General features: G+C 37.6%; 1 protein-coding gene across 1 annotated transcript in view; it reads left to right on the forward strand.

The window, feature by feature from the left end:
* The window catches only part of MBTPS2 (membrane bound transcription factor peptidase, site 2), a 46,260-nt gene extending 28,831 nt beyond the window's left edge, over window positions 1-17,429 (forward strand). The window contains exons 6-11 of the mRNA XM_025372802.1: window positions 1,534-1,652; window positions 2,563-2,743; window positions 10,062-10,156; window positions 10,518-10,713; window positions 12,911-12,986; window positions 14,448-17,429. Coding sequence (XP_025228587.1) covers window positions 1,534-1,652; window positions 2,563-2,743; window positions 10,062-10,156; window positions 10,518-10,713; window positions 12,911-12,986; window positions 14,448-14,670 — 890 coding nt within the window. The 3' untranslated portion in view covers window positions 14,671-17,429. The remainder of the gene's footprint in view (window positions 1-1,533; window positions 1,653-2,562; window positions 2,744-10,061; window positions 10,157-10,517; window positions 10,714-12,910; window positions 12,987-14,447) is intronic.
* The last annotated feature ends 9,576 nt before the right edge of the window (window positions 17,430-27,005 follow it).

Raw genomic sequence — 27,005 nt, forward strand, 5'->3', positions numbered from 1 at the left:
TTTTATTTATTTATGTATTTATTTATTTACTTACTTATTTATTTATTTATTTATTTATTTTTGAGATAGAGTCTCGCTCTGTCGCCCAGGCTGGAGTGCAGTGGCCCGATCTCGGCTCACTGCAAGCTCTGCCTCCAGGGTTCACGCCGTTCTCCTGCCTCAGCCTCCCGAGTAGCTGGAACTACAGGCCCCCGCCAACACGCCCGGCTAATTTTTTTGTACTTTTTTAGTAGAGACGGGGTTTCGCCGTGTTAGCCAGGATGGTCCTGATCTCCTGATCTCGTGATCCACCCGCCTCGGCCTCCCAAAGTGTTGGGATTACAGGCGTGAGCCACCGCGCCCGGCCAATTTTAGGGTTTACAAAAAAAAAATAAATAAAGACAGTTTTCTTTTTTTTTTTTTTTTGAGACGGAATCCCGCTCTGTCACCCAGGCTGGAGCGCAGTGGCATGATCTCAGCTCACTGTAGCCTCCGCTTCCCGGGTTCAAGCAATTATGCGACCTCAGCCTCCCGAGTAACTGGGAATACAGACGCACGCCACCACGCCTGGCTAATTTTTTTGTATTTTTAGTAGACACGGGGTTTCGCCATGTTGGCCAAGCTGGTCTTGATGTGACCTCGTGATCCGCCCGCCTGGGCCTCCCAAAGTGCTGGGATTACAGGCGTGAACCACCGCGTCTGGCCGACAGTTTTCTTACGGTTTGTTGCTTTATAGTCTGTGACGTGATGTAAAACACATGCTCAGTTTGTTCCACCAATATTATTCTGCATAATAGTTTAATTCTTAACCTCCTTTTTCCAAGTACCATTTGAGTTTCTGTACCCCTGTTTAGCAAGAATTTTTTTTATTTGAATGTATTTGAGGTTTCTTTCAAAGATCACAAATATGTTTAAATTAGTGATATATACATTTTCTGAAAAGAGGGTATAGTTAGTGGAAGATATTAGTTCTATCAGTATCAAATCATGTTAGCATGTGGTCTTCCTAGTGTGGTATTAACATGCCCGTTGGCCGGGCGCGGTGGCTCAAGCCTGTAATCCCAGCACTTTGGGAGGCCGAGACGGGTGGATCACGAGGTCAGGAGATCGAGACCATCCTGGCTAACACGGTGAAACCCCGTCTCTACTAAAAAATACAAAGAACTAGCCGGGCGAGGTGGCGGGCGCCTGTAGTCCCAGCTACTCTGTAGTCCCAGCTACTCGGGAGGCTGAGGCAGGAGAATGGTGTGAACCGAGGAGACGGAGCTTGCAGTGAGCTGAGATCCGGCCACTGCACTCCAGCCTGGGCGACAGAGCGAGACTCCGTCTCAAAAAAAAAAAAAAAAAATGCCCGTTTTAGATTTCAGTATCCGAAATGAAAGTAACTAATAATTGAACATCTGTCTGCTCTACTAATAAGTAGATATTTTTGCCTCATTGCTTCTTCTGATCACTTTATTAATTTATCAGAATGCCCAAGTGTTGTGAGGTCCAGCTACTTACATCATTCCTGCCCCTGGTTGAGCTTATTGCTTTTTTTTCCTCTCTTTCCAGGTATCTGGCATAATTTTGTCCTTGCACTCTTGGGTATTTTAGCTCTCGTTCTCCTCCCAGTAATTCTCTTGCCATTTTACTACACTGGAGTTGGGGTGCTCATCACTGAAGTTGCTGAGGTAAATAATGGATTACTCAGGGCATTCTTTCATCAGAGGTTGTGATGTAATACCTAGCATCTAATCAGAAACTTTTATTCAAGATCTCCTCATATACAAAATGCTCGGTTTCTTCTGAAGAAATTACTGTAATCCTTTCAAATCTAGCAAATAATGTTGGGAAACACATTGGTTTTTTTAAAGTTTCGTGAAAATTGTTTTTGTCCTGATGCTGTACTTAGGAAGATAGTATCAAGATTCTCTACCTGTAGTTTATTGGTAAAATACATCATTTACCTTTACTGTTTATTTTTATATCTGCTTTTGAGTCAAATGTCTTTACGCCTCCTAAGTAGTAAGAAAGATGAAACCTAGGCTGTCCAGCTGCAACATTTCATAGGAGTTTAAGTTAACGTCTTCAACTCTGTATTTCACTCCCTTAGACAATAACTGCTATGATGGCATCAAACCTTCTATTCAGACATTAGAAAGGAAAATTACGTTTGTGAGCAGTTGGCTTACATATACATTGTACTGATGGTATTGTCTGTATATTTGGGATATGTAAGGACGTGTCTTATTGTTTTACGTGTTAAGGATATAGGAAAGGCAAGACAGTCTGATGATACGTTCACCAAAAAAAATTTTAATTGGCAGTTTGGGGAAAAAATTTATCATTTTAGTCTTAATAGTCAGCAAGTCGGCTTTTTTTCAGTTGTGAAAAATTCAAAATCTTGGAGAATTTGGGAAAAGTAACTATAATTGTTGGATTTTATTTTAATTTTCTAGGACTATGTCTTGAATTCAAAGCTGGATTATTTTCTGCATTCAAAATATTCTACTTAATTAACTCAGTGTCTTTATTATTTGCTCAGATTAATTATAGCTTGTCTTCATGCATTATCTGATTTGGTTTTACCCTCTTCCCAAGGACTCTCCTGCCATTGGACCCAGAGGCCTTTTTGTGGGAGACCTTGTCACCCATCTACAGGATTGTCCTGTTACTAATGTGCAAGATTGGAATGAATGTTTAGATACCATCGCCTATGAGCCCCAAATTGGTTACTGTATAAGTGCATCAACTTTACAGCAGTTAAGTTTCCCAGTTAGAGGTGTGTATTTTCCTTAATATAATATAATGCTTCAAGCACCAGTACCTGCCATTCACTAATCCTTAGACCATGTCTATAGATTTATTCTATTGTAATCTGTTTAAAGCAAATCAGTAAAGTAAATAGGTTCAAACTAATAGACATTTTTCTTGGTAAGTTGGATGCTAATATGTATGTTTCCTTTATTATATATTTAATTATTTTATAATTTTTCATAATGTCATATTTGACTTTTAGGACTCTAATATTTTCTGCTTTCAAAACACTTGTATTAAATCATAGCCAGACACAGTGGCTCAAGCCTGCAATCCCAGCACTTTGGGAGGTTGAGGCAGGCGGATCACCTGAGGTCAGGAGTTCACGACCAGCCTGGCCAACATGGTGAAACCCCATCTCTATTAAAAATACAAAAATTAGCAGGGCATGGTGACAGGCTCCTGTAATTTCAGCTGCTCGGGAGTCTGAGGCAGGAGAATTGCTTGAACCCAGGAGATGGAGGTTGCAGTGAGCCAAGATCAGGACATGGAAACAGATTCTGTCTCAAAAAAAAAAAAAAAAAAAAAATCAGCATTCAAGGTCCATCATAACCAATTAACTAATTCTAATAATTAAATACCCCCAATATAATATTATCTTTATAGTGTGTAGATATATTATAGTACTTTAAACTTTTATAACTGAAAAAGGGAATATAAATAATAAGAACCAGTTCTACTTTGCATAAGCTTATGTCAGAACAGATAAACAATGATAGTTAACTAAATATATAAAAATCAAAGCATAAACATTCTGTATTAATATATTGTTAGCCCAACACAGACATGCAATAAGGAAAGATTAAAAGAAATAAAAAGGAACTTGGCAAACAAAAAACCCCATCTGGGATTTAGAAAAAAATTCCCTTACTTCTTAAAAATTCCCTTAATACTTAAACAGTTCTAGTGGTAGCTGTGTGGATGTTGGCATGTCTGAATCTATCTGGGATAGAGTTATGTTATGTATTTTATGTGGCAGGCATCCTAAGGAAGTTATCTTGGCTTCCAAAAATACCCTGTGAAGTCAGATATGTTGCTCTGTGCAGCAGATGACAGAGCTGAAGCAAGTTTCTTCTTGGATCCTGCCAAACTTATTTTGAGTTATTTTAGCTCTGAAAAACCAGCTTCCCAATTTTTTATACAAAATCAGCTTCCCAATTCTTTGTACAAAATCAGCTTCCCAATTCTTTACACAAAATTGTTTATACAAAATTGAAGGTGTTAGAAAATAGAAATTATGGTCACAGACTATATCTTTAAGTGAAAAAACATCCTGATACTTGTCCACATCTATTGGTGTAGGGAAATATGATTAATAATCAAGAATAGTTTTAGTAAAGTACTGTGTGCAACACAGGCAAAGTAGTAAGAACTGATTTTTTTTTTTAAGTTTTCAAATTTACTCTTCCATGTATAATCCATTTGTAAGAATTTTTTTATTATCAAAAATGTTTAGACACAACGGAGAATAGTATAAACGAGCCCACATGTATCTTTCTGCCAACTTCGGCAATTATTAACATTTTGCCAATTTTTTCATCTAAGCAGTCCACTTTTAGGGGAAGTATTTTAAAGTACATCCCAGGCATCCTATCATTTCATCCATAACCTTCAGCCTGCCTTTAACTGATGATGACTCATTAAACATGACCATAATACTGTTGTAATTCCTAACAAAATAACAGTAATTTCTGATATCTAGTTGGTATTCAATTATTTCTAATTCTTTTCATTATAGTTGATTTAAATTAGTTAGGATGTCTTCTAAGACTTTTAAAATTTGTAACAATTCCCCTTGACCTGTTTTTGAAAGGTTATTTTTTTGTTGAAGAAACTGAGTCATTTGTTTTGTTGAATTTCCTATATTCTGGGTTTTTCTGGTTATAGCTTGTCCTCATGATGTCATTAACTTGTTCAGATGTCTTCCAATTTTCTATAAACTGTTAATTAGGTCCACGGCCTTGATTAGATTCAGAATCCTTTTTGTTTGTTTGTTTGGCAAAAACACTTCATAGGCGGCGCTTGGTACTTCCTATGGCATCATATTGCATCCAGTATCTATTGTGCTCTGTTTTAATGGTGTTAAGATTGTTCAGTGGACCAGTCTGATTCTTTAAGGTTGAAATATTTATAAATTTTCCCCATTCTCAGGAGCCTCTTACCATCTTCCAAAGCTTTTAAGATGATAGAAGATTGATTATGTAATCCACAATGTGTTCTTCTTTAAAGAAATGATCCATTATTTCCCACTTCTTAAGTCCTTTATCATTTTCTTTTGGTTTCTCTAAATTTGATGTAATGTGTATTGAATTACAAAAACCAAAGTGACACACTAGTTAAATAAAGTTCTCTTCTGTAGGATTGTTTTACTTAGGATATCTGCATATTCAGATGTTTAGGGTTTTATCCTTTTCCTATCAGACAGACTGTAAATACAAATTTTCCCTGAAATACTCAGAAACTCTCTTCTTATTAACTGTTTGAGTATTTCACTGTTGTGGATCATGTGCTACATTTTGGAGGCATTTGTTTAAATACCTAATTACTCTTTCTATACTAAAATCAATCCAGAAGTAATTCTCTTTTTTTTTTTTTTTTCCAGACCCTGGGCTGTTGTAGCCCAGCAGTAATTCTTCAATATCTATTTTGTCTCAGTATACGTGTTTATTTTACATGATTACTATATCTGATAAATCTGTGCCTCTATTTAAGCTTTTGAAAATGGAGTACATACACTTAGCCAGTTTAAAGGAACATTAATGTCTATAAATATCACTTAAAATATATACTAGGACTGGTCCAAATGCAGTTGTGGTTACAATTAATTGATCACAACCAGTTACAGAATTCTTTGTTCCTTCTCTATTCCCACTACATCACTTGACTAGCCTTAAAAAAAAAAAAATACATACTAGATTAATTTTGATGGCAGGCTTAGCCCCTGGGGCCATGGACATTTAAGAAAGCTATGGATTGATGGTTTTTTATATGTTTCTAGGTAACTTTGTTATCCTTCATTGTAAGTAGGAATGAAAGATATGGTCAAATATACCAATATAAAGTGTCCAATGATCCAAAAGTTATTCATGTTCAATTTAGAGTAGAATTCAGTACACGTAACTAAATTCTAGGAATTTATACCACTTCAGATTAATAAAGCCACCTTGGAAAGATCACACCCTGGAAGTGCTTGTAAACCATCTCCACCAATTATCTCTAGCCTCTTATTTCATACCCCGCCTCTCCCAGATGCAGTATTAGATTTAAACTCTTTGAAGATTAAACGGCCTTTTGGGGAAACTCCAAGAAGAACACTGAGGGCTTGGAGCCCTTTGTACCTGGAATAGATCTCTGGTCTTACTCTGGGTCAGAAAAGAAAAACATACACTCTTCCCCCATTCATATTGAAGCCTCTGCTTTTAGGGTTGCTGGCTGTCCATACACCACTCAGTGATTTAAATAGAACTGAAAGTTACAGACAATAACTAGTATGACTCTTTTGGGGGACTATTTTCCTAACAAGTACTTTGCATCTTCACTCTTTATTTCGAGGGAGGCACTCCTTATTTCATATATGCATAAAGCTAAATTCCTTTTTGATGAAAGCATTGTCTTGAGTAAGAAAGGCTGTCCTTAGCAAGTCCACCATTTGAACTACATTTTAAGAAGCACAAGACAGAATGCTAAGGCAACTCTGCTTAAAGTGAAGCTGTGAGCCCAGACTCAGGCATCCACCCTGAACAGTTTACATTCCTATTCAAAGGAGGTGAGGGTTTATGCCCTTACCTGCCTGGCAACAGAAATATTAAACTGTCTTACATATCTTTAACTGGAGTGAGAGAAGACCCTTCTTGACCCAGTTTAAGATAATAAAAGGAAAACTCTGGGAATCTTTTCAACAAACTTTGAGAACTCAGATTGTTTTTATGCCCAAATTGCTCTAATATTTGGGGAAAAAAAGACTTTTTTGTTATTATGAGCATCAAGTTATGGTTTGCTATCCTAAATTGAAGAGTAAGAGTGTGTATATGTGTGTGTGTGTGTGTGTGTGTGTGTGTATATATATATTTTTTTTTTTTTTCTTTTTTTTTGAGATGGAGTCTCACTCTGTCACCCAGGCTGGAGTGCAGTGGCGCGATCTCGGCTCACAGCAACCTCTACCTCCCTGGTTCAAGCGATTCTCATGCCTCAGCGTCCCAAGTAGCTGGGATTACAGGTGTATGCCACCAAGCCCGGCTAATTTTTTTGTTTTTTTTTTAGTAGAGACGGGGTTTCACCATGTTGGCCAGGCTGTTTTCAAACTCCTGACCTCAGGTGATTTCAAACTCCTGACCAGGCTGTTTTCAAACTCCTGACCTGGGTGAGCCACCACACCCAGCCTCGTGTGTGTGTGTGTGTGTGTGTGTGTGTGTGTGTTTCGTTTAACTACTTGTTACTAGGCAGTGATGGCATAAAGTCAGCAATAGAACTGAGAATAAATAGGCTTGCTTCCCTGTGTTGGAGCCCTAGCTATGTGTTATATATTTGATAAGCTAGGGTAAGAAAATTATTCAGTTCATGTTAGAGATATAGAAAATGGTAGGCACTGTGAACTAGAGATTGAAAAAATCTCTTCTCCCCAGCTTTATTCCACAGTTACCTCTGGTCTAGACCATTCTTTGTAGACTGGACTATTTCCATGACTCTATTAGGGCTCATCTTAGGGTACATTCAAAATATACGAATTCTCCCTGTAATAACATTATGAAACTTTTCTGGCCTTAAATATTTCTGATTGTCTCCCATACTGGGGATATTTAAGGACAATTTTAATCTTCTAGAGTTAAATTGAACCCATAAATTCCCCTGGGGACATTCTATTGCAATCTTGAATATTACTTCCAAAGTAGAATTGTATTGGCCTCTCGTAATTGATAAAAACATATGAATGTAAAAATTATCTGTGTCATACCCCCTCATCTTATAGATTAAGAATCAAGTCACAGAAATTGGTTAAGTAACTTGTTCTTTATGTGACCCAGTAGAAAAGATTCTAAAATTATGTTTAAGCCTATAGCTTTTTAAGATAGCAATAGAGAAATATCAAGTTTACTTCTCACATGCAAACAAAATATTTAACTCTTTATTGGAAAATTATGTATGTCAGGAGGTACTTAATCATGTTACGGAGGCCACAGGCATGGATTTCTGTTTTGCTTGGAATAAATGCCACGGGAAGAAAAAAACCAGAGATCACAAATTGGTGGCAGCCTCCAGGCCAAATCCAGCCTTAGCAGATGTATTTGCTTTGGCTTGCCCAGTGTTTTTAAATTTTTAATTGGCTGCCAGTGTTTAAACTTCAACAGGCTTCACATGAAGGTCCAGATTTCTGGTTTCTATTGGGACAAAATGGAAGATCTGTCAATTCTGGGCCCCAAATTGAGTGGCCTGGCTGTTAACCCCCTAGAACAGGCCATGTATTTTCTAGTTCATCACAGTCCCCACCACTTTCTGTTTTTTCTGCATATGATCCACTTCATTTATTTGGTATCTGCTTGGCCCATTTAAGCATTTATATTACCAAACATGCCATATCAATAGCAATAATAAATTCCTGACTTCCAATTCTGTATTGTACCCAGTCCTCTAAGAAAACTTAGTAACTAAGCATCAGCTATAAACATTTTAAGATCATTACTGATACAAAGGCAAATCACGTAGAACATCATTTATGTATTCAGTGTATATTGAGTAATCCACCTTATATAAGACACTGAGAAACCTTTCCCTCAGGAAGCTCACAGTTTAGTCATAAAAACAGACCATACCCACATTATTACAGTACAAGTTTAAATTTAAGTAATGACAGGCAATACTGGGAAATGATAACAGTCTTGACTAAGAACATGAAGGCAGGTTTCACAGCATCAGTCCTTGAACTGGCCGTCAACAGTGAGTTTACTTTTAGGAGGCCAAGATGGACATGGACCTCAGCACCATAGAACAGAAGGTGGTCAAGGAACTGCCAGTAATTCAGTTTAGGAAGAGAATCATATGGGATAAGGTAGTTTAAAAGTGAGAGGGAATTAGTCTGTACTCAAGTGGGAATAGATAAGGAGAAAAATGAGGAGGAGGTAAAAATCCATGGGACTTGGCAATCTGGTCAAAGAGAACACTGAGGGTTTTAGCTTGGATTGATTTTTCTAAAGAATTCCTGAACAACTTTTTACCTTATACTTTACCATTAGGGCTGACAAATGATTATAGGCTAGGATTTGTCTGTGCCATTAGATGCTCACAGTCTGCTTTAATATTTTAAATACTACTCACTCAAAATTAAATACCCATTCAGTTATGATAAGAAAACAGAACAGGCCAGCACAATGTCTCATGCCTATAATCCCAGCACTTTGGGAGGCCGAGGTGGGTGGATCACTTGAAGCCAGCAGTTCAAGACCAGCCTGGCCAACATGGTGAAACCCCATTTCTACTAAAAGTACAAAAAAATTCACTGGGCATGGTGGCACATGCCTGTAATCCCAGCTACTCAGGAGGCTGAGGCAGGAGAATTGCTTGAGCCCAGGAGGTGGAGGTTTCAGTGAGCAGAGATCATGCCACTGCACTCCAACCTGGGTGACAGAGCGAGACTCTAAATAGATAGATAGATAGATAGATAGATAGATAGATAGATAGATAGATAGACAGACAGACAGACAGATAGATAAATGGAATAACAGTTGCCCCATTGCTGTTGTCTTCCAAAAATGGTAACTGGATTACTGGTGTACAGGCAGGTATGTGCACATCTGTGGGTCAAATTGGGCATCCCTGGTTCTCTAGGGGGAGCCCCAAAGTAAGCCTGGGGTAGAATAGGTATTTGGATATAATGGGGATGTCTTAGGCATCCTCTGGCCACCTCTGTTTACCAGCACCACAGTGCAGGGGTTCCAAAGTAATGTTGGATCATTGGCATTCAGGCACATAATAGTAGTTCATTAAATGTTTGTGCTTGACCAGCCGGACTTATTATTGTGAAACTTACTGAGGTACTGCAACTCCAGCTTTATGGGTAGGTCAGTTTATATGAGGACAACTAACCTAGGGTAACTGCTGCTTCTTGATTTAAAATTGAATGGATCTCTTTTGGTAATGTAAAATCAAACTGCAGCAAGTAGCCCTCAAGTTGAACTCTGAATTATACAGTTGCTTCTAAACAAAGTAAAAATATGCCATTTTACTTATTCTTTTTGTCACAAATGTGTTTTTATATAACAGACTCTAATAAACAGTGTATTTCTCTTTAGCATACAAACGGCTAGATGGTTCAACTGAATGCTGTAACAATCACAGCCTCACAGATGTGTGCTTTTCCTACAGAAATAATTTTAATAAGCGTTTGGTAAGTTGTCCCTGAAGCAGTCTTGCTTGTCTGATATAATTACTACAAAATAAGCATGTAGAGCTAAAATGGAATCTATGGAAACTTCTCTCTTTTGCTCTATTTGTATCATTTTATTAAAATCTCTGCATTTCACATGTCACATTTCATCTGAAAATCTTTAAAAATTTATAGTGATATCTTATTTGACCCAAATGGGGTACTTGAATCTATTTTATAGTAGGTGCACATAAATGGCATTTCTTTTATATGAACCTCATTCCTGATATGCTACGTGGCATGAAAAATGTTGAAGGAATGTAACTTAGGTTTTTCTTAATAAATCATTTTTAATATTGACTGATTAATATTTTATTTATAGCATACATGTCTTCCTGCCCGGAAAGCAGTTGAAGCGACCCAAGTTTGCAGAACCAATAAAGATTGTAAAAAAAGCTCAAGTTCAAGTTTCTGTATAATACCTTCTTTGGAAACTCACACTCGCTTAATAAAAGTAAAACACCCACCTCAAATTGATATGTTATATGTAGGACATCCTCTGCATCTTCACTACACAGGTGAGTATTTTTGTGGTAGACACTTAGAAAACCATTAAGATCACATATAGTTTCAGTAGTAGAAACTCACTACAAATCCTTGAATTAATACATTTATTATAAATTTGACCATTTATCAAAGTCTTGTTAATTTGTTCTTAAGCATTAAGTGAAAATTATGCAGTAGGAAGTTAATCTGAATTTATAAAATAAGATGGAGCTGAATCCATGCCTGCCTATGCAGAGTGACACATTTTCCCTTCCCTACCATTTATGCCCAGGTGAAATACGTGATCTCTCAGATGTCCTCTGAGAGTTTATTAAATTTATCCAAGCTCCCCAAAACAGTGGCAAGAGCAACATACCCTAGAGAATGCCAAGATGCATGGGGATGTAACTATAATTTGTGTGTGACACATGACTTTCATATGACTATACTTTCAAAACTGGTCCAGCATAATCATTTTAGCAGTGGCAGCATCATTGGACTAAGTTATTTATGGCTAAAGATCACATAGTCTAACTCATTTTGTTGTAGAAGATTTTTTAAATAGTTTACCATGCAATTTACCCATTAAAGTTTACAATTCGGTGGGGTTTTGTTTGTTTGTTTTTGTTTTGTTTTGAGACAGATTCTCACTCTGTCGCCCAGACTGGTATGCAGTGGCTCAATCTTGGCTCACTGAAACCTCCATACCCAGGACTCAAGTGATCCTCTCACCTTAGCCTCCCAAGTAGCTGAGACTACAGATGTGTGCCACCATGCTGGGCTAATTTTTTGGGTTTTGTAGAGACGGAGTCTCACTATGTTATCCAGGCTGGTCTCAAACTCCTGTGCTCAAGCAATTCTCCCTCCTCAGTCTCTAAAAGTGCTGGGATTACAGGCATGAGGCACTGTGCCCAGCCCAGTGGTTTTTAATATATTGAGTTGTGCAACCATCACCACAAGCTAGCTGCAGAATATCTTCATCACCACAAAAAGAAACTCCATACCCATTAAGTACTCACTCCCTGTATCTCTCCAACACCCCCAGCCCTTGGCAATCTCTAATCTACTTTCTGTTTCCATAAATTTGCCTGTTCTGGTCATTTCATATAAATGGAATATTTTATGACTAGCTTCTTTGATGTAGCTTAATGTTTTCAAGGTTTATCTGTATTGTGGCGTGAATTAGTACTTCATGCTTTTTAAGACCAAATTATATTCCTTGGTATGGATAGACCACATTTTCTTTATTCATTCATAGTTAATGGATATGTGGGTTTTATGTCACTTTTTTTTTTTTTTTTAGACGGAGTTTTGCTCTTGTTGCCCAGCCTGGAGTGCAATGGCGCAATCTCGGCTCACTGCAGCCTCTGCCTCCTGGGTTCAAGCAATTCTCCTGCCTCAGCCTCCAGAGTAGCTGGGATTACAGGTGCCCACCACCATGCCCAGCTAATGTTTGGTATTTTTGGTAGAGACAGAGTTTCACCATATTGGTCAGGCTGGTCTCGAACTCCTGACCTCAGGTGATCTGCCCGTCTTGGTCTCCCAAAGTGCTGGGATTACAGGCGTGAGACACCGCGCCTGGCCTATGTCACTCTTTAAAAGACTCTCTCATTGCTCCACAGTCATATCCTGAGATACAACTGAGGTCATTTTTCTTATCAGTTTGACACTAAATGACTCTAGACTGCAACTATTAAATAAAACCTGAATAAATGAATAAATGAATAAATGTCCCTAGTGGGGGTAATTCAGAAATGTGTACTATGAGTTCTGACTAATTACAGGATAGTTTTAAAATGTTTTGAACAAAAACGGGATTATGGAATCCACAGAGTAGATGAGACTTTAAATCCCCTCATCTTAATCCTTGGTTTAGCCATGAAGAAAAAAAAGACCTGAAAGAGGTTAAGTAGCATAATAGTAGGAGTAAACATAATTTTAAGGTTATACCACTTTGAAAGGGTAAGGACTCTTAATGTAAATTTCTTACTCTCGCCTCAAAATATAAGTACACATTGGGACATGTTTTTTCATTCTGCTATTTTTATTAGATATTCTGGAAGTATTGACTGCTTTTATATGTGAGGTACATAGCCTGCAGTTGTTTAGGAAGGGCTTTCTCAATCAATTTAATCTGCTAGCCCAATTTTTAACCATATGGTAGAATTCATAATGCTGTTGCTTCTCTGGTATGAATAATATTTATTATTCCTTATTTTTCTTTTTCAGTGAGCATCACCAGTTTTATCCCACGTTTTAACTTTCTAAGCATAGATCTGCCAGTGATTGTGGAGACATTTGTCAAGTATCCTTTCTGGTGTGAAACATGTTTTAAAAGTGTGTTACTTGGATCTTCATCAATTTTACCTTGAATAGAGCATTACAAGTATAGACCTCACAAGTATCACTTAATTGCTAATAACTGAACAAGAGTCTTGAAAGTTGAAAAAGATCAGATTGTACCCAGGAGGGAAGAAGTCAGAGAAAGATTAATCAGAGTGAGAAAGGTTTAGATGTAGAAGGGAAAGAACCCAGAATACAAATTGAGAAATGAATTTACAGGTCTAAAACGTTTTAGTAAGTTTATAAAGGATGGAAGCTTCAGTTACTACTGAGGTGATGAATTCTGCCCCATCTGAGCCTGTTAGTTCTGACCAAATAGAGGATGTAATTGGATAACCAGGAATTATGTAAATCCCAGGGAGGAATGCACAAGAAAGATCAAGCTGGTTTCAACTACTAAGATAGCAATTCAGAGGGCCAAATCTCATGTGGTCTTTAGCATATTATGATTGCACATAAAAGATGAATTTTTTCATATTAATTATTATGCAGAATTGAATTACTGGAAAGTTATGGGAGGGTTCTTTAATTTTGTCGCTTTTAAATTTTTTAATGTCTTTCCTCAATTATTTAAATTTTTTTAAAAAATGGAAAACAAGTGGGCAGTTATTTTTTTTAAATGTGTATAATTAAGATTGTGGCCAGGTGCAGTGGCTCATACCTGTAATCCTAGCACTTTGGGAGGCCAAGGCAGGTGGATCACCTGAGGTCAGGAGTTCCAGACCAGCCTGACCAATATGGCAAAACCCCATCTCTACTAAAAACAGAAAAATTATCCGGGCGTCTTGGTATGCACCTGTAGTCCCAGCTACTTGGGAGGTTGAGACAGGAGAATCGCTTGAACCCAGGAGGTGGAGGTTGCAGTGAGCTGAGATTGCACCACTGCACTACAGCCTGGGCGACAGAGCTAGAATCCATCTCAAAAAAAAAAAAAAAAAAAAAAAGATTGTACTTTATAGACTCTGCAGCTTTGTCACCAAGAGACTTATGCTATAACCTTATAGATGGTAGTAAAATAAAGTAGGTTTCAAGAACCAAAATCTTTGTTTCCTAATATAAAGTAATGCTTTGTAAGGCCCAAAGAGTAATTTTCCCCTTATTTCTTATTCCTTCCACATTCCTTTCCCTGTTGTATCATTAAAGGCTTGGAAAGACTTAGTCTTCCTACGAGTTCATTATAGATTGGCTTAGTTTATAAGTAGTTGGCCTTTATTTTTCTAGTCAAGGTTTTTGAACTTTGAAATAATATAAACTCATTTGTTTAAAGTAGTACAGGTCTAAGAAGGAATGGCAGAGATTTAAAGAAAGTAGAGAAGTCAAGTGTAATCTCAAATTCAGTCACAGTAAAATATCTTCTGACTCATAGAAATGTGGTTTCTACTCAGACTTCTCACAGTTGGTTCCTTAACTGATTTTAACCCAGGTACCTGATTTCCCTCTCAGGAGCTCTGGCTATTGTTAATGCAGTACCCTGCTTTGCTTTGGATGGACAATGGATTCTAAACTCTTTCCTAGATGCCACCCTTACCTCAGTGATTGGAGACAATGATGTCAAAGATCTAATAGGGTTTTTCATCTTGCTGGGTGGCAGTGTACTTTTGGCTGCCAATGTGACCCTGGGACTCTGGATGGTTACAGCACGGTAATGTTTGCACTCATCTGACAGAATCCCTGAGTTACAGTATACAGCTATGTGGTAATATCCATTGCCATTGAAATTCTTATTTGGTATGAAATATAAAGTGTTTCCTTAAATTACATCTTAGCCAACAACCCTGAGCTCCTCCCATATCCAGAGTACCCAAACTCTGTGGTAAAAGATAAGCCGAATAAATGAAAGGCATAGTCCCTGACTATATTCTAATTTAGGACTGAATGTAGCCAGATGCTTGTGGAATATCTAAGCAAGTGCAAATTCATGTGATACCATTTCATGTGATTACATATTGTGTTGAAATAGTATAAAGGAGAACAGAACTGGGTGGAATTAATTGGGAAAAACTTCTTACAAAAGCATCATTAATCAAAATTTGAAGGAGACCAGACTTTGGCCAAGTGGAAAGATGACCATTGTCTTGGCCTATATCTCTTGTCCTTTGTCTTGTTTGAAAAGTGTTTTAAAATTTAATGGTGTATTATTTTGTGCTCTGAAAGCTGAGGTCTGATTACAATTAGTAAAATTCTGCAGAAGAATCTGCTGACGTGAAAGGGAAAAATCTTTGTCAAATGATACTAAATAAATGAACAAAATAGGAAGTAGGGCCTATGATATCATGAGACATGTTTTGCCCCACAAAAGTTGCATCTTTGATAAGGTATCTCTGCCCCCTCATAAAGCAGCAATAGCTTTGACATCCACAGTGAGCTGCAGGAAGCATCTCACACCAGCAGTATGTGAGCTGAGGGAGGCAGTTAGGGTTGAACCTCAGAACTAGGCCAGGTCTCCTGACAGATCACGAGACACCCCAGAGGATCTTCAGCAGTCCTGCTTCCCATTCTCTATAAAGCTTTGAAGCTTGGAACTCTTCCAGGGTAAACATTTTCTCTTGTGCTGCTGAGGCCATCTGGGGCCTAGCTCCTGGGTTCCTGTCTCCAAGAAGCAATGACCTTAAACTCTGAGCCATACTCTGTCCTCACCAGCGGCTCCCATGTTTCTCTGTGTCAGGTTATTAAGTACCTAGTCCTTGCTTTCCGTCTCTCCCCTAAGCTACCTCTCTGGGTCCACAGAAGACTTGGTAGTACAGTGAGAATGTCTCTACATGAGTACAAACGTGGATTTGCCAGAGCTTGGGAACTTGAGCCCAGAAGAGCCACGCCTGGTTCGAGGTCTTTTGGACTGGAGATCCAGCCCTGGGAAATTTGGGAAGTCAGTAGGCCAGTGTGAAGCTGTTGGTCCTAGAAGTATATGAGCTTGCTGTTTCTTTGATGAAAAATACGTGCTTCTCTCGTATACTCAGAAGTGATTAAGGGCAATAACTTATTAATAGCCAGGTATCCAACTTCTTTACTGAGGAGATGTATTCTATGGGGTTACCTTTTTTAGATTATTGAGTTGCTCTGTAAGCACTAAAACTTTTTAATCATTTTTAAGAAACTTTTTAGATTGTATTACAAATTTGCCTTAACAGAAATTAGACATTGAATATAATTTTAACATTTTATTAATGACTTGGGTCATCAGTTAATAACAGTACTAAAACCACATGAATTATTGGTTTATTCCAGAAAATACAGCATTTGTTCTATGTTAGGTAGACAGTCATTTGGGATCAGAGTATATTAGCATAGTAATGCTCAGACCTGTTCAAGTAGTAGAGCTTGGAGAATGCCATGAAATACTTACATAATTAATTTGATTGCATGAACTAAGCAATTTACTAATGAAAAGGTTGTATATGTGTAAGTCAGTTTTTTTAAAAACCGAGAAAAAGTTTTAATAGAGGAAATCTTATTCATTAATTTATTTTTCTGAGTGAAAAAACAAAACGCAAATCTCATTTTATTTCAGCTGCTAAACATTTTGATCTGTTGACCCATAGGATCAGGATTTGGGAACCACTTTACTAGGAAAGAGCAGATCAGTACCATTTGTGTAAAACTGGCTTCAATATGTAAGAAAGAAAATGTTATGTGTTTTCTTCTTTAGCTTGGTTGTGGGCACTTCTACAGCAAGGACCATATCATATTCATCTTTGCATCCCTGGCACAGTGCATGAGACATAAGTACTTAATAAATGCAGTTGAATGGATAATGATTAGTGTTATTTATGGATTAGAAAAAGCATGTTTCTATTTAAGTAAGCTGTAAAAAGTATTATTGAATATTTACTGTAAATATATGTTCACATAAAAAAATAACTTGGAAGGTCTTTGTGTCCCTGGCATATTATCATCTTTATGGAAAGAATCCACTATGGTTTCTGTAGAGTGATTAGAAAAATGGATTATTTTGAGAATTGGAGAAAGTGTTCTTTCTGTGTTGTTACTTTGTTCAACAGTAAAACTTTATTCTCAGTGTTCCTACTCTGCATTGTTTACATTTTTGAGAGGTTTTTTTTTTTAAATCACCTACAATCTGTAAAGAATGTATATATTCTTTTCAGCATCTCAGTTTGAAAAGACATGCCGTTAAACTTGACTTTTTGATAATCGTTCTTACAGGTCATTGTCTGTTCTAACAGCAAATTGTAAACATGTGCTTCATAGATATTGTGGCTCTCAGTCATCACTTTGTCCTATGGTATTTATTGAATGTTCACATACTAATGGTGCACAGGTGTTTTTTTCTATAAATCTTCTGACTGTCCTGTAATTCATTCTTAAGCTTTAACTTGAAGATATCGTAATCGCCGGCATTTGATGTTTAGCAATAAAAGGATAAATGTGTACCAGCATTTTATGTTTATCATCGTCTATGTGTTGTCTTTTTTGAACTCTTTTCTATCAAAATTGTTCCTATTACATAAAGCAAGATCTTAATCATTTTTAAATTCTTGATTCTAGAACCAGCCTTCAGTTTTCATTCATGTAATCTATACCTGAAAGTCATTGCGGGCCTTGAAAATAAGTCTTTTAAATGAGGCTTCTGTGCACTCACTACTGTCTTGGAAATGGCTGGTTTATGGATGAAGAAAGAGGACTATCATGTTTCCTTTCATTAGTGTCTGACAGAAAAGTCTGCTGTAAGTTAGGAATTCTTGAAAGAGAATGTTTTAACTATGGCATTTGGTTCTTTTTGACCTTTTGCCCTAGTGCTTCCTCCCATATTCTCTCTCTATTTCTCTCTCTCTCTCTCTCTCTCTCTCTACCCCCGCCCCCCTCTCTCCCTCTCTCTCCCTCTCCCTCCCTCTCCCTCTCCCTCTCCCTCTCCCTCTCCCTCTCCCTCTCCTTCTCCCTCTCCCTCTCCCTCTCTCCCTCTCTCTGGTACTAAGGGCCAGATAAAATAGGCTAGGAAAGTAGCCCAGTTTTTGATTGGTTAGCCTCATTCCACTAATTCTTGCCTCTGATCCCATTACACTACAGTTAAGAGCCACAAGACTAGATGACTGATTAAGCCACTTTTTTAACAGCTTTATTGAGATATAATTAAATACTATCAAATTCTCTCTTTATGTGTTAACTTTAAAGTATTCAATTCCATGTAAACTATTTTTCTCTTAATGTCCAATCAAACAGTATGCATATGCTTTCGTATAATCTAACCAAGTAAATGTACATGTGACAAAAGACTGGCAGGGAAAAATGTGTTTTAGTTATTTCACAACTATGTTAACTCTGGAATGGTTTTCAGCAACATAATAGAGTTGAATAAGTTATTTTTAAGCATGTAAATATACTTTCTTTGAGACAATAAGCCTTTTTAATCAGTGCATTTGCAAGCTACAGTGCATTTGAAAGCTACTCCTTGCTACAGCAAGAGTACTACTAATTTGAATAATCCATTGCATATGTTATCAGACCATGACATATGAATTCAGTGAAAGGAAACCCCTCTGTTTCAGAACTCAGTGCTACAATAAGTTATACTCGGGGTGGAGGTAGGAAAAAAATGGCTAATTACGAAGCAGGTTATATTGTGTAATTCAATTTTCCATTAAAGGGAGGAAAAAACACCCATATATGTTAGTTTTATTTAGCTAAAGATTGATGGATAGTCAATAATGGTCCCTTCTTATTTACTGAATGCTTCTCAAACTTTTCTACTGACATGCTCCTAACACTGTAGAGGAGGGAAAACCTAGAAGGATCTAAGAGTAGAACCCTGTAATTGACTCTCCACAGTATAAAATTGAACTCTCACTTTATCTTAAATTTAGCATCCTATTAATCTAATCAAGCATTCTAAAGCCAATTCTCTTAAAGATATGGAACTCTAAACTGTAAAAGAATTAGACTCTAAGAATATTAAGAATTTCTTCATTTCTAAAACACATTCTGATTTGTAGACTAGTGACAGTCTATGGTGGTATTTTTGTCCATCCAAAGTGAAATGAGAAAAATAAAGATCGTGTATATTGTCTTTAATTACAAAGTAAACATAATGTATGTGTAATGTTATAAGGCTTCCTGCTGCCCTTTATCAAAGAGCCCCCCTTTATATGGAGTATGGAAACATATACTTGGTTTCCCTTAGCACTGCTAGATTGCCCTCCAAAAAGGTCTTTTTGTAACTGACCCTCTTATTGGCAAGGCATGAGGGTTCCATGTTTGCCCACACCCTTGCCTCCACCTGAATTATCTGACTTCCATGTTCTGACAAATCTGTTGGGTTTAAAATGACATTTCAAGAAAAAGATAACATTTCATTTTAATTTGCATTTCTTAGATTATTAATAGAGGTGCACATTCATATACTTGTTTAGCCCTTTGGGTTTTTCATTCTGCCACTTGCTTATTGATATCCTTTGCCCAGTTTTCTATTGGGTGTCCTAAATTTTTCTGTTTGATCCATAGAAATTTCTTGTATATTCTTGATTGGAGGTCAACAAATTATGGCCTGCAGGCCAAATCTTGCTCACTACCAATTTTTGTAAATAAACGTTTATTGTGTTTTATTGGAACACATTCATTCATGTATTTGATGGCTGCTTTTGTGCTATAATGGCTGAGTTGAGCAGGTGCAACAGAGATCGTATAACCAAAAGCCTAAAATATTTGCTATGTTTTACAAATATTCAGAACAACCCACGTTCCAGATATCAGTCTGCTTGCGGAGCAACCCGAGTCCTAGATATCAATCTCTTGTCCATTGTAGATGCTACAAATAATTTTTCCCAGTTTCCCATAAAGTTTATTTATGAGGTTGTTTGTTGAACAATGATCTTTAGTTTAATATAGTAAGATCCATTAATCTCTTGAGTTATTGTTTGTGTTTTGTAGGTCTTATTGAAAAAGTCCTGTCCCAGGGTCACAACAGTATTCTCTTACATTTTCTTCTACTTGCTTTAAAGTTGTACTTTCATGATGAGATCTTTAATTTCTGGAATATATGATATGAGGGAGGGAATCAAGGTTTATTTTTCTATATAGACTTAACTATCCTTAAAATAAACATCATAGTATTTTCCTTTTTAAGACTATTATATAAAACAGCTTACATAAAGTAGTTAATATGGTGCCTGGGATGCTCAAGTCATTACTGGTATTATGAACTTAACGACTTCTTTTCAGAATGCAGGAAGGATTAGGACTTAATTTGCCCTGAGATCTCAGTCTGTACTGGTGTTAGATATTGCCTCCTTTTGGTATGCCTTCTAGGCTTCCAGTGCCTTCAAGCTGGTTCTGATTGTCCAGAGTATCTTCCAGGCCTTGGATCTTTTAAGCATTTCTTCCCCCAATCAAAATGGACCAACAATCGCAGTATTTAAGCAAATGGCTAGGGATTTTGCTTCCTGTAACTAGTCAAAATAACCTGTGTTCACGAATGTGTTTGCTGATAGTAACATAGGCTAGCATTTACATCTGGTCTTACGAAAACAGCATGTTAACTCAGAAGGAAGCACTATGAGAAACCAATATAGGAGAGAATTCACAATAGGATGGCCTTTGAAACCACCAAATCAGACAATAAAAAGCTTTCTACTCTGTGCATAGTCTAGGATCTTATATTTCAAAATAATCTTTTTTTTACATGTTCATTTTAATTTGCATTTTGTTGTTATTGTTAGAAAAGAGGCTAAAGTTTTTAATTTTTTTCGAGACAGGATCTTGCTCTGTCAACCAGGCTGGAGTGCAGTGGCACGATCACAGCTAAATGCAGCCTTGACCTCCTGAGCTCAAGCAATCCTCCCACCTCAGCCTCCTGAGTAGCTGGGACCACATGCATGTGCCACTATGCCCAGCTAATTAATATATATATATATATATATAAAATTTTTTATTTTTTGGAGACCTCGCTATGTTGCTCAGACTGGTCTCAAACTCCTGAGCTCAAGTGATCCTCCTGCTTTGGCCTCCCAAAGTGCTGGGATTATAGGCATGCCCAGCTTAAACTTCTTTGTTACAATGTGTGTGCTTTGGTAGACTCCTTATCCGTATCCTTTGCCCATTATTTCCCTTCAGTGGTTGTCACCTTCTAATTCCTTTTCATTGTTCAGGAATCACATTTTTACGAAGGACTTACAAACATATTTGACCATATCTTACAGTTCCTTGGCTTTCATACTTTATTCCTAGCAGTCTTTTCTTACCTTTGAACTTCTTTGTTTCCATCTTTTAATGGCTTCTACTTTTTTTCTAGCCTTTATGTATTACCAGAAATCTATAATGAGAGGTAGCACTTTGTGATTTACAACACATTCCCTTCTCCAGTTTAGGGTACCCCTTTTCTGTCAAGGAAATGCCTAGGAAAAAGAAGTTAGAACAGAAGGATGTACAAATGTAATTTTTTGGCCTCTATAGAAAAATAATTTCTTTCTTATCGGAAAAGAAATACACTTTAATCACAGAGAACAGGTTAATGAAAATAAATTGTGAATTATTGAAAACAAACAGGGTTGTATTATGCATAAACTGGTAAGCCAGTGTTTAAACTTGACAATATATTTCAAACACTTTTATGTTATTAATATTCTAATGTTATTTCAGTGGCCATATAATATTGCAGTGTTAAATATGCCATCATTTAATCAACCCTTTTATTTCTAATTTTGCAATATTATAAATAAAACTGTTAGGAATATCCTTACAACTAAATTTTTTTGCATTCTATGACTCTTTAGACAGTTCTAGAAACTCTCAGGAAAATCCTAAAGATGACTTTCTTGAAGCATGAACAGTTATATATATAGTATACATTTAATTTTTTTTCTGTTAATTGAGTATCCAAAGATGGCATCTTGTTTTAATTTGTACTTTTTGATTTTTTTTAAAAAGTGGAATTTTTAAAATGTGTTTGTTGGCCATTGTCTTCTTTTTTTAATCCACAACCTTTGCCCATTTTTCATGTGAGGGATTATCTTTTTACTGCTTTTCCTCGTAAGTTCAGCTGTACCATTCAATTTGTTACATGTAAATATGTTAAAACTTCATTTAAGTATAATGCTCATTTTTTTTTTCAATATATTATGGTCTGTCAATTTTTGTCTTGTTTACTACTTTTGGTGATATGTTTTGAAAGTGTCCCCCACTCCAAGATTTTATAAATATTCACATTTTCTTGTAATAATTGTGATCTAATTTTTAAAAATATTTAACTATTTAACCCATGTGGAATATATTTTCATGTTGGTGCAAAGTAGGGATATAACCTTATGTTTTGTTTTCCTCAAATGATTGGCCAGCCAGCCAAAAGAGATGGCTAGTCTTCATATGAGAGAGAACTGTTTATTAATTTACTTTTACAATTCAGTAATACAATGAAATGAGTATATATCTCATGTGTTTCATTAGAATAGAGTACTTAAATCATTTTTTTTTCCTTTAGGTGGATTTATTTTTTATGGAAATAGTGTTTCTCATTCCTAAACAATGTAAGACTAGCAATCTGGAGATCACCCTTAACATATGTCACTATCTAAAGGTACTGTTTTCACCACCTTCTTAATTAAAATATTTTTTGCTTCATAGATTTTCCAGCTTTAACTCTTCTATCTATCTATGAATCATTTACTATTCATTTTTAAAGGTTAAAAAGGCAATCTGTCTTTGGAACAGATATCCTGATTTTAATGTAAGTATTTTATCTTCATCTGTTTTAGTTATATAATGATTAAGCATGGAATATTGCATTTCTTGATTACTTGTTCAAATACATGCATTAATTTTTATTGTCATAATTTAATCATGAAAATTAGGGGTAATGTAGATATTATCAATTTGTATTTTATTATAAGATTTAAACTGTTTTTTCTATTTATAATAAATGATGAGTTTAAAAGAAGTTGGTTAGCTGTGCTTTTTTCCTATTTGAAATGTTTTACTTCTGAGCTCACTGTAGTAGGTTTTTAACTTTGTCAAACATTAGAATATGACTCTTACAAACATGATGCACTAAGAGATGGCTATTGGTTTTAAAAAGTTCCATTTTTCATATTCATCCCTATTCTTTAATCACTGGAACCAATACATAAAATCTTTCATTCATATAACAAATGTTTATTACACACTTATTATGTGCCAGCCACTGTTCTAGGCTCTGGGGATACAGCAGTAAATAATACAATTTTTCTCTTTTTTATTTTGTAAGAAAAAAATCCCATTTGTTTTTAAGCCAATAGATACATGTTGAGAACTACTAAGTGTTACAAGCACATAGTGGCAAAAGATTAAGCTACAAAGGTTAGCAGAGCCCAAGTCTTAGAAATATGTTAAAGAGAGTATACACTTTAGCCTCATCGCAAATAGGAAGTCATTGAAAATTTCAAGCAAGATTTGCCTTTTGAATGGATCATCTCAGCTAAAGGTAAAGTATGGATGGGAGAATAACAAGTCCGGCAGCAAAGAAATTGGTTAGAAGACTATTTCACAGCTCGGTGTGGTGGCTTATGCCTGTAATCCCAGCACTTTGGGAGGCCAAGGTGGGTGGATCACTTGAGGTCAGGAGTTCGAGAGCAGCCTGGCCAACGAAACCCTGTCTCTACTAAAAATATGAAAACTAGCTGGGCGTGGCGGCAGGCACCTATAATCCCAGCTACTTGGGAGGCTGAGGCAGAAGAATCGCTTGAACCTGGGAGGTGGAGGTTGCAGTGATTCATGCCATTTCACTCCAGCCTGGGTGACAGGAGCGAAACTCCATCTCAAAAAAAAAAAGACGATTTCAGTAATCTTCAACAAGAGGTGACAGTGATGGCAAATACAGTGGCGGCAGTAGAGATCAGAAGGAAGAAGAGAACAAACCAAAAGTAGACTGTAAACTCCACTGTATTTGATGGTTAGGTGTGTATTGGGTTCAAGGAGTCAAGAAGGCAATGAAATGATGGAAATGCCATTGACAGAGCTAGGGAACACCAAAAAAGCAGCAGTTCAATTTGCAACTCTTTTTTTTTTTTTTTTTTCGAGATGGAGTCTCATTCTGTCACCCAGGCTGGAGTGCAGTGGCTCTATCTTGGCTCACTGCAACCTCCACCTCCCGGGTTCAAGTGATTCTCCTGCCTCAGCCTCCCAAGTAGCTGGGATTACAGGCACGCGCCACCACACTCAGCCAATTTTTGTATTTTCAGTAGAGACAAGGTTTCACCATGTTGGCCAGGCTAGTCTTGAACTCCTGACCTCAGGTGATCCGCCCACCTCGGTCTCCCAAAGTGCTGGCATTACAGGTGTGAGCCACCAGGCCAGCCTCAATTTGGAACTCTTGAGTTTGAATACCTGAGAGACGTACAAGTGGAGATGGCAAGTAGGCAGTTGTATGTACAGATCTGGAACTTAGGAGAAATTAGTTGGAGATGCCATCTGCGAGCTGATGCACCCCAAATACATAATTGAACCCATGGAAGTGCATATTGTCCAGCAAAAATAGAGAAAAATGAAAAGGGAAGGTGTCCTAGGATAAAGATCTCAGAAACACCGGCATTTAAGTTTAAAAAAAGAAAAAAGTACAGGAAGAGGAAACAAAGGAGCTTCAGAAAATTAGAAGGAAAACCGTAAGAGTTTGGTATTAGAGAAAAGGAAGAGAATGTATCAAGAAGAGGGGGATGTCCATAATATGAGATGTTGCTGAAAGATAAATGATGTAGAATGAGGACTGAAAAATATCCATGGGTTCTAGTAGAAAAGCGGTCCCCAACCTTTTTGGCACCAGGGACTGGTTTCGTGGAAGACCATTTTTCCATGGACCAGAGGTTGGGGATGGTTTCAGGATGAATTCAAGCGCATTGCATTTATTGTGTGCTTTATTTCTATTATTATGGCATTATAATATATAATGAAATAATTATACAACTCACCATAATGTAGAATCAGTGGGAGTCCTGAGCTTGTTTTCCTGCAACTAGACGGCCCCCCATCCAGGGGTGGTGGGAGACAGTGACAGATAATCAGGCATTAGATGCTCATAAGGAGCTTACAACCTAGGCCCCTTGCATGCACAGTTTACAATAGTGTTCTCATTCCTATGAGAATCTAATGCTGCCACTGACCTGATAGCGGGCAGAGCTCAGGTGGTAATGCAGAGCTCAGGGGGTAATGCAAGCAGTGAGAAGCAGCTGTAAACACAGATGAGGCTTCTCTGGCTCACCTGTCGCTCACCTCCTGCTGTGCAGCCCAGTTCCTAACAGGCCATAGACCCGTACCAGTCTGTGGCCTGGGGGTTGGGGACCCCTATAGTAGAAGAGTTCATAAATGATCTTATGAGAGCAACTCTAGTGTGGCAGGAGAAGTTGAGCCAGGTTGGAGTGGATGGTGGAGTGGGTGGGGTGTGTGCGGGTAGAGACTGCAAATACAGAAAATGCCATCGAGAAGTTCAGTGTGGAAGGGGAGGAGAGAAAAACTGTGGGACCTAGTGAAGGATGTAGGAGAAAGTTGTGATCATTGTTTTAGCAATAGGAGAATCGTGTGCATGTTTTCGGTGCTAATGGAAAGGACCCAAGATAAAATAATTGAAGGAAGAGATGAGAACCAGGGCACGATAGAGCCTTCATTAAGAGGGATGCTTTCTAAGAGGAGGAAAAATGGATGCAAGCATAGTTGTCTGTGGTTTTGATAGAGAACCTCATGTGGCTCTCCATCAAACATCACTTGAGTCGTAAGTGTCTAGAACACTACTTTGCACCTTAGAAATATTTGAATAGACACCTTAGAAATCTTTGCTGAGTGAGACAGATTCCTCGCATAGCTGCAAGAAGCTTAGCCAACCCCATTTCTAGATTAAAATACTAGCAAAGAGGTACTTGAGGAATAGGCACAGGGTGCTCAGCTCTGGGCTAATAGCATTGAATGTCCTGATTTTGAGAATGTTCTGTGCTTAACTTCTCAGGCAACACAGGCTGAAGTATAAGAGTTGAAGGGATTTAGAATAAGTCATTGTTTCAGTAAAAATTATTTTTGGCTGAAGTAGAAATAAGATTTGGATGGGGACACAGCTAAACCATATCATATACCATCTTAATTGGGATGGCTTTTTTTTTTTTTTTTTTTTTTTTTTTTTTTTTTGAGACAGAGTCTCACTCTGTAACCCAGGCTGGAGTGCAATGGCATGATCTTGGCTCACTGCAACCTTCACTTCCCGGGTTCAAGTGATTCTCCTGCCTCAGCATCCTGAGTAGCTGGGATTGCAGGTGCACTCCAGCATGCCCAGCTCATTTCTGTATTTTCACTAGAGCCGGGGTTTCACCATTTTGGCCAGGCTGGTCTCGAACTCCTGGCCTCAAGCGATCTACCCGCCTCGTCCTCCCAAAGTTCTGGGATTACAGGTGTGAACGCGCCCATCCAAGTTCCTGAAATCTCTTTATCTGTCTAAAAGCAGAATCTACCCAAAACCAAAACAAAACAAAACCCTCAATTGCCATAAATCCCCTCCCTGAGAGCAACATAGATGGAGATGAGAAGTTGGCACCACACCCAAACAGACATTGTCACCAAACTCATATCTCCCATCTATTCTCCTAAGGGTTCATTTATCTTTCAAAAAAAATCATTTTTTTCCATAAGTGCCCTTCCCCAAACCCCTTCTCAGAAGTTATTAGTTCTCCCAGAAGTGTCCTCTGACCCTCCCCATCCCCAATTAAGATGGTATGTGATATGGTTTAGCTGTGTCCCCACCAAAATCTCATCTTGAATTCTAGCTCCCATAATTCCCAAGTGTCATGGGAGGGACCCAGGGGGAGGTAATTGAATCATGGGGGCGAGTCTTTCTCATGCTAGTCTCGTGATAGTGAATAAGTCTCATGAGATCTGACGGTTTTATAAAGGGGGCTTCTCCTGTACATGCTCTCTTGCCTGCCACCATGTAAGACATGCCTTTGCTCTTGCTTCACATTCTGTCATGATTGTGAGGCCTTCCCCAGCCATGTGGAACTGTGAATTCATTAAACCTCTTTCCTTTATA

The sequence above is a fragment of the Theropithecus gelada genome, chromosome X (assembly GCF_003255815.1).
Source record: "Theropithecus gelada isolate Dixy chromosome X, Tgel_1.0, whole genome shotgun sequence".
NCBI classification, from domain to species: Eukaryota; Metazoa; Chordata; class Mammalia; order Primates; family Cercopithecidae; genus Theropithecus; species Theropithecus gelada.